The sequence below is a fragment of the Mya arenaria genome, chromosome 8, assembly GCF_026914265.1.
Source record: "Mya arenaria isolate MELC-2E11 chromosome 8, ASM2691426v1".
Classification (NCBI taxonomy): domain Eukaryota; kingdom Metazoa; phylum Mollusca; class Bivalvia; order Myida; family Myidae; genus Mya; species Mya arenaria.
Window position 1 is genome coordinate 47,830,801 of NC_069129.1, and position 8,897 is coordinate 47,839,697.

Below are 8,897 nucleotides of genomic sequence, written 5' to 3' on the forward strand. Positions count from 1 at the left end.
GAGAGGGATGAGGAAAGGGAAAGGGATTGAGATAGGGATTGGGAAAAGGAGAGGGACGGTGAACGGGAGAGGGCTGGAGAAAGGGAAGGGGTGGGGAAAGGGGGAGGGATAAGGAAAGGGAGGGGATGGGGGAAAGGGAGAGAGATGAGGAAAGGGAAGGGATGGGCAAAGGGAGAGGAATGAGCAAAGGGAGAGGGAGGGGGAGGTTAGAAGGATGGACAAAGGGAGAGGGATGGGGAAAGGGAGAGGGATAAGGTAAGGGAGGGGAATGGGCAAAGGTAGAGGGTGGGGGAGGTTAGAAGGATGGACAAAGGGAAAGGGATGGGGAAAGGGAGAGGGATAAGGAAAGGGAGGGGATGGGCAAAGGGTGAGGAATGGGCAAAAGAAGTGGGAGGGGAAGGTTATAAGGATGGACAAAGGAAGAGGGATGGGGAAAGGGAGATGGATAAGGAAAGGAGGGGGTGGGCAAAGGGAGAGTAATGGGCAAAGGGAGAGGGAGTGGGGAGGTTAGGAGGATTGACAAAGGGAGAGGGATGGGGAAAGGGAGAGGAATTAGCAAAGGGAGGGGGATGGGAAAATGGAGAGGGACGGAGAAAGGGAGAGGGATACGGAAAGGGAGTGGGTGGGGAAAGGGGGAGAGATGAGGAAAGGGAGGGTGATGGAGGAAAGGAAGATTGATGAGGAAAGGTAGTGGGATAGGGAAATGGAAAAGAATGGGCAAATGGAGAGGGAGGGGGGTAGAAGGATGGGCAAATGGAGAGGGATGGACAATGGGAGAGGAATGGGCAAAGGGAGAGGATAGGGAAAGATAGAGGGATGCGATAAGGGGTAGGGATGGGGAAAGGGAGAGTTATGGGCAACGGGAAGGGGATGGGCAAAGGGAGAGGGATGGGGAAAGATAGAGGGATGCGGAAAGGGATAGGGATGCGGAAAGGGAGAGGGATGGGGAAAGATAGAGTGATGGGGAAAGATAGAGGGAAGGGGGAAAGGAAAGGGATGGGTAAAGGAAGAGGTATGGGCAAAGGGAGAGGCATGGAGAAAGAAAGAGGGATGCGGAAAGGGATAGGGATGGGGAAAGATTGAGTGATGGGGAAAGATAGAGGGAAGGGGAAAGGGAAAGGGATGGGAAAAAAGAGAGTGGTGAGGAAAGATAGAGTGATGGGGAAAGATAGAGGGAAGGGGAAAAGGGAGAGGGATGGGAAAAGGGAGAGTGGTGAGTAAAGATAGAGGGATGGGGAAAGGGAGAGGGATGGATAAAGGGAGAGGGACGGGCAAAGTGAGAGGGATTGAAAGGTAGAGGGATGGGGAAAGGGATTGGTAAAAAGGAGTGGAAATAGACAAGGAATGTAAAGGTTGTATGTGTAGATTGGAGAGGGTTGTTTTACTGTCCGTCGAAGTGTTCTCGAAAGTGTTATAGGTTTATTATTATTATTATTATTATTATTATTATTATTATTATTATTATTATTGTTATTATTATTATTATTATTATTATTATTATTATTATTATTATTATTATTATTATTACCACTATAATTGTTATAATTATTATCATTATTGTTTTTAATATTATTATTATTATTATTATTATTATTATTATTATTATTATTATTATTATTATTATTATTATTGTTTTTATTATAATTATTATTATTTTTATTATTATTATTATTATTATTATTATTATTATTATTATTATTATTATTATGTTTATTATTATTATTATTATTATTATTATTATTATTATTATTATTATTATTATCATTTTTATTATTATTTTTATTATCATTTTTATCATTTTTATTATTTTTCTGCTTATTCACATTATAATTGGTTAATAAGGTCAGGAGTCCTTTTGATGTGAATACCTTGAGTCTGTAGTACTCTTACTCCCAAATAAGATGGACCATAATTAATAATATTGTTTTAAAATTCCAAAAAATATGAAAAATGTAAGAAAAAAAGATGGTTATTATGATGGTTATCGGGTTTAATTTGAAAGAAATGAGAATAAAACACGGTAGTTCTACCTTATGAGACCACAGAAAAATATTAAAGCATTCACCAATCATTTAATATTTTAGCCCTCTCCGCCCTTTAATTAAGGTTATCAGCAGATAAAATTTTCCATATCTGCATTATTTAGTAAGAAGTTAAAGGTTTGTCAGTTAAAATTTATGTTTGTTATACATGTGTATGTATTGATTTTGAATAAGAGTGTCACATTAAATCGCATGTTTACAAACGTTTAAACTTCGTGGATCGATACAAAGGTTATCTATAAACATGCGCAGTGGATAAAATGAATTTACTTCCTTGTTGGTTTTAAAGATCAACAAAATAAAGGTAAATATTACGTTAATTACTTTATTGAAAAATGATTGATATAAGCGACATTAAAAGCAAGATGTTGTGTGATAAAAATAGTAAAGTAGCACATTTGAACGATCTCTAATGCTATTCTAAATTAGAACATCGATCACTACTTTCGTTTTGAAAATGATTCGTATAGACAAGACAGTTTATGTTTGTCCTAAGGTCAGTTATTTCACGTGATTGAACTGAATCTGTACGTTTTCACTTGAATAAAACAGTTAGCTTATAAAAGTGAATCATTTGGTTGTTTAAATAGATGGAAGTACCCGGAAAGAAGCGTGACCCTGACCTTGACAAGCGTTCAGCTGATGCCACGGTCTACTGCCAGCCGTGTGGAGAAGGGGGTAAACGCGCTGTGGCCCAGGGCTTCTGTCAGACCTGCGAGGAGTAAATGTGCGCTCCCTGTGTCGAATACCATAAGAGATTGAAGATGTTAAGGAACCACATTTTGCTATCAAAAGATAGGATGCCCTCCTTCTACCCGACAACGAAGAAATCAGCTATCGCCGACACGGATTATTGTAACCACCACCCGCAGGAGATGATAAAGTTTTATTGCCCGACCCACGGAGACCTTGGCTGTGGCGACTGTGTCGTACTCGACCATCGCAGCTGTAAAGTTGACTACATCGCTGATGTGGCTAAAGAATTTGTCATTGGAAATGAATTTAGAGAGCTCGAACCATCAATTAATCGAGCTGAAGATCTTTTATCCGGGCTCGTTAGTAACGTCAAGGAGATTTTTGGTAATGTTGAAAACCAGTCTAAAGTTGAGATAGATAAACTGAGGAAGTTCCGTGTAGAAATAAACACATACCTGGACAGGTGCGAGAAGGAGTTGCTCGACAACATCGAGAAGGTCAAGACCGAGGATGAGAACGCGCTGACTGCACTTAAGACCGATTGTGAGTTGATGAAAACCCGACTTGAGGCCATAAGGGCGGAACTGACTTCCGGTGACGTCTCTGTGAACCAGCGATATGTTACGGCAAGGCGAGGCATGAAGGAGCTACGGGGAATTAATGACAATATGGAGAAGATGGCTGATAGGATGAACGCCCGGAAGTACCGGTTCACTAAGGACGCGGGCACGGAGCGGCTACTGGGATCGAAAATGGGCCTTGGAACACTTGACGTTGCGGGAGAGTTTCAAAAGAATAGTATGTTTAAAAATCACTTTACATGTTTAAGTATCACTTGACTCTTAAAAGGATAGCGTTGTAGTTATTTGAGTAAAATTCTAAGTAATATCTCAATAATTTGTGCTTATATTGAGTTCTTGTTCATAATGGCCAAAGCTATTACTTAAGTCATGGCACAGAAGTTTAACTTAAACTAAACGAAAAGTTTTAATCCAAAATTTCTGATCATGAATACGTTTTTTTCTGCAATCAATTCGGTAAACCCGCCTGGTTGCAAGTACACTGCAAGTACACTGTAAAGAAATATAAATCGGCATCGACGCGAATGCCAACGCAGCCTGTTTTTCCCATTCGGTATAACTTGGAATTTATCATAAAATCCATAGTTATTGGGCTTACTGTACATAAGCGTATTTGTATAAACAATTTTTACAGTGTCATTTAAATATATTTCAAGGTCTTCACAACACTCCGACCTTTTCCATCTAAACCAAAAGGAACTTTGATTTATATATGTATTTTTCTGTTCGAAATACTATCTTTATGACTATTTTTATTGTTTTAAAAAGGTGATCAGCTGACTCAAGGTAATGGTAATGCCCATTTTTAGTGCTGTGTCTTATATGCCCAAAATTTTCACCCGGGGCAAACATATCAACGGGATGCACATTTGGCCTTGGGTATGTTTTTGACGAGTTTATATGACAATTGGGAAAAGTAAATATTTTCAATAAAAAACAAAAGTTATAAATAATTTGCCAAAACATTTCGACAGATTTCTTTTTATATATCAATGCGTTACTTTTATTGTTTTATGTCGAATATTCGAATTAAGATCCCCAATATAGAAACACACGCTGGGTTAAGGCAAATTTGTCTCCGAAAGAAAACAAAATAATGCTTGTTTGCGCTTATGTGCACTTATTTATCCCTGGGGTAAATCTTGTCACAATAATTTGGCTAAAATATCAAACTGACAGAAAAGACGTGTTAATAATGTGTTCGTAAGATATACGGGAAAAAATTGTACATTGAATTTGTTTGCATGCGTACTTATGACGGGAACATTAAAATGATTATAACTCAACTTGTCAAATATAGCTTTTGGTGCTCGCTCGGTGAATTTTATTGTATATTACACTAAAACCAAAAACACCTCTTTATCATTTATATTTATTACCGGGTGTCCGTGTCTTGTTTGTTTAATCTAAATTTTCTCATTGAAAACAAAACACTTACAATTGAAGCTGCACCTTTTTAAAAAAAGTTAAAACCATTGTCGCATTTAAGTTTATAAGACGAAAGTGAAAAAAAATAATGTAGTCCACTATTGTATTCAGTTCCAGTTCCTGACCTCTCTACTGTCACATGGAAGAATGGAGTAGACATCAACGTCAAAACGCCACAAGACCGGGGAACCTGCCTTATAACCGGCCTCGCACTGCTGTCTCCCGGTATCTTCCTTCTGACTGACAACGGTAACAGCTGTGCCAAACTGTTGGACGCCACCACCCGCACCGTCACGTCCCGACTCGAACTGCCAGTCCAGCCCTGGGACGTGTGTGCGCTTCCTGATGACCAGGCCGCCGTCACCCTTCAGAAAAAATCCATAATTCAGTTCCTGTCTACGAAAGGAGGACAGTTGTCTCTTGGAAGGGAAATTAAAGTATCACCTGACTGTCGTGGTATTGCGTATAACAGCAATAGATTATACGTGTCTTACTCATCAAACCCGAGTATTGAGGTGATGGCATTGGATGGTCATATTTTAAGTACATTTAAAACAGTTGATGAAAGACAAATTTTCCAATGCCCAATATATCTGACTGTGTCAGCTTCCACACCACCGACCCTGTACGTGTCTGACAGCACTGCCCACACCGTCCTTCAGCTGTCTCTAGACGGGAAGGTGCTACGAGAGTACAGTTACAAGAAGCTCGAATATCCCAAATCCGTGGTGGCGGTAGGTCCGGGTCAGCTGCTCGTGTGTGGGAATCGCTGTCAGAGCGTGATACTGCTAACGGAGAGGGACGGAAAGATGGCGGAAATACTGGGACGGAAGGACGGACTGACCAAACCTTACTCTGTGTTATTCTGTCCTGACAAACGTGCCATAGTTGTTGGGATGTTTAATGGTGACTCACTGAAGGTATTTAATGCAAACTGACAGTGTTTCTTTCTTAGTCATGATTGTTGTTTCTTAGGAAAAAATTACCATGCATTAAATTATCTTTAAACAACTGAAAAGTAAATGCAAAAACATTTATTTTACAATTTCAGCTTGCGGTTTTGATTTGTTTTTTTTGTAAACTTGTGTTATCAAACCGAATAACCATTTATATTAAATGACATGTACAATATATCGAATAAATATTAAGTGTATTTTGCAGTTATGTTTAGCAAGAAATAGAAAAACAAATTAGTGTAAATATTGTAGTATTATCATAACATTTTTTCAAGTAACTATAAAGGATGTTGTCAATGGAAATTTTCAAGTGTAAATCCAGCTTCCATTTGAATAGAAAAAATGATAAAATGATTTCATACCTTCAAATTTAAGGTATCTAATAAAATGTTTTTATATTTTTTGAGTATTTACGTATCTTGAGACGCAAAAGTGATATTGCCTTTTTATTAAAATTGTATGTAATATTTCTTCATTTAACCATGTCCTGAAAAGATTTTACTTAAACATTTTAAATAAAAAAATGTTTATAAACAAATCTTGAAGTGTCGGTTGAGAAATCCGGTAAATATATGTTAGCTGATTGGGCTCTGTATTTATGTTAAAGAATAACTCTAAGTTCTTAATGTTTCGATGTACTTGTGATTTGGTCTTAATAAACGTCTATATTTATATTAAGCAATAATCAATAAAAAAGACAATGGCCTGTCGCAGATATTAATTTATGTCTGTTAAGGCCATCATTTAAATCTATCTGATAAGTGGTTAAAATTCCTCAGCGGTTTATTTCAAAAGAGCTTCATTATGGCAGGTGTAAATGGGATATTCCGAGAATAGCTAGAAGGATTGCAGAATGACTCATATACTTGCATTATTTTCACCGCCCCGATAGCTCGGTGGTGGTGTATTCTCTTCGGGTGCGGAAACTCTGTAAAAATGAGTTTCTATGAGTTTTTATGAATCATAAATTGAGTTACTGTGAACCATAAATTGAGGAACTGTGAATCAAATTTAATTACTGTGTATTGAATATTACTTAATATTGTCAAATCAATTGTAAAAAACGGAATGCATAACAACGACAATGCATGGTGCAATGGAAAAAAAAAACACTAAGTGAAATCTTCAAATCCATTATATTTTTTAATTACAGTCGAACCCCGTTAGCTCGAACTTGTTTGACTCGAATAACTCGTTGGCTCGAACTGGATGCTAAGGACCCATTTCTTTATACTTAGGTTAAGATTCCCGCTTGGCTCGAATTTTCTGAGGCTCGAGGTATTTTCGCCGGTCCATTGGAATTCGAGCCAACGGGGTTCGACTGTATTGCGGATTTTGAGTTGTGCAGGCTCTTAAACGTACCTCTCCGACCTGACTATATCCCTCTCATTTTCCCAGCAGCCATTACATTGCTTTGGAAACAAACAAGGCTACTCATCCCTCCGTCCTGGCTCTATATCTCTGATTTCCCTGGCAATCATAACATTGCTTTGATAAAACAAACAAGGCGAATTATCAATCCGTCCTGGCTCTATCCATCGAATTAGCCTAGCAACCATTTGATTGCTTTGGAAACAAACAAGGCGACTCATTCCTCCGCCCTGGCTCTATTCCACTGATTTGCCTGGCAACCATTTGATTGCTTTGGAAACAAACAAGGCGACTCATCCCTCCGTCCTGGCTCTATTCCACTGATTTGCCTGGCAACCATTTGATTGCTTTGGAAGCAAACAAGGCGACTCATCCCTCCGTCCTGGCTTTATCCCTCTAATTTGCCTGGCAATCATTTGATTGTTTCGGAAACAAGCAAGGCGACTCATCCCTCCCTCCGCCCAGGCTCTATCCCTCTAATTTGCCTGGTAACCATTACATTACATTGGTAACAAACAATGCGACTTATCCCTCCGCCCTGGCTCCATCCCTCTAATTTGCCTGGCAACCATGACCTTACATTGGAAACACACAAGGCGGCCATTCTTTCCCTCTTGGCTCTATCCGTCTGATTTGCCCAACAACCATTATATGTGCATTGCTTTGGAAACTGGCAGGCAATGCGACTCATCTCCGTCCTTGTCATATATCCCTCTCATTTCCCCAGCAACCAGTACATTGCTTTTAAAACAAACAAGGCGGCTCATTTCTCCGCACTGGCTCTATCCCTCGCATTTGCCCAGCAAGCATTACATTACATTGGTAACGCACAAGGCGACCATTTGTTTGATAATCATGAAGTTGATAGTAATATATATGAAGGTGTATCATACAGTTTTGATCAAGAATTGAGTGTTGAAGAGAAAGGGGTGGAAGAAATTGATTTAGAAAGAGTAAGAACTAGTGAATTCAAGTTTAGACAAGATCTGTATGGGTTACAGCATGATTCCCTCATGAAGAAAGTGCTAGATAGCAAGCTGGCAAGAAGGCCCCTTGCTGTAGTAGAGGAAAAAGAAAGATTCAATATGGACAGACTGGTTTTTAAGCAAGATAAGAAAAGGGCTTATAAGCCTTTTAAAGTATCAAAAAGAAGATTAGAAAGATTAGAAAGGCAGACTTATGGATACAATAATTATGATGATTAGAAATGTAATTTTTGTTCTTTTTTATGTGTGGTACTTTGCGAAAATGTTTAGCAATAAAGTTTCATGTATATAGTTTATTTTATAACAATCTGTTAAATAATTATAAGAAATTTTAGTAATGCAATGTTTAAGAACATCTAAGACTACTGTTAAAATTGGTCTCAAAGCCATGTATATCGATTACAAGGTGATTTTTACTAGTTTTATTCAATAAATTAATGCAATTTATTTAAAAACGAAAAACAATCTTAACAAACACATCTATAAGACTGAAAGGGAAAGCTCTCAATCCTGATTTCACAATAATCCTAAATATCATCATCCCTGGATTCCCTTTATGAAGCAATACTCACTTGAAAGTATTTTCAATGCTGCATGTGCAGACAGAAGTGCAGTATCAACCAAACCGTATCAATTTATTCAAATTTAATGGTTCAATAGGCCAGTTAGGTTCAGAATTTTTTTTAAGTCACATATCCAAACAGCACGAACACAGTTTGGAGTCTGCTTTTACTCAACAGATTTCAAAACAGAATGTACAAAAATCCAGGATCCTATCAGACGCTTCCTGTATTAACTTTTCTGTAAAAGATTCAAGTATTGGCTATGAAGGCATTA

The 8,897-nt window shown here is 38.2% G+C and overlaps 1 protein-coding gene across 1 annotated transcript; it reads left to right on the plus strand.

The window, feature by feature from the left end:
• The first annotated feature begins 2,301 nt into the window (after positions 1-2,301).
• On the plus strand, positions 2,302-6,412 carry LOC128243581 (uncharacterized). Its single transcript, XM_052961431.1, has 3 exons — positions 2,302-2,346; positions 2,633-3,536; positions 4,859-6,412. The coding sequence occupies exons 2-3, from the start codon at positions 2,768-2,770 to the stop codon at positions 5,683-5,685; spliced, it is 1,596 nt and encodes a 531-aa protein (XP_052817391.1). The 5' UTR covers positions 2,302-2,346; positions 2,633-2,767; the 3' UTR covers positions 5,686-6,412.
• Positions 6,413-8,897: the final 2,485 nt, after the last annotated feature.

Coding starts and splice junctions, on each gene's coding strand:
- LOC128243581 (XM_052961431.1), top strand. CDS start 2,768: ATGTGCGCTCCCTGTGTCGAATACCATAAGAGATTGAAGATGTTAAGG. Junction 3,537..4,858: donor GGGAGAGTTTCAAAAGAATA/GTATGTTTAAAA, acceptor TATTGTATTCAG/TTCCAGTTCCTGACCTCTCT.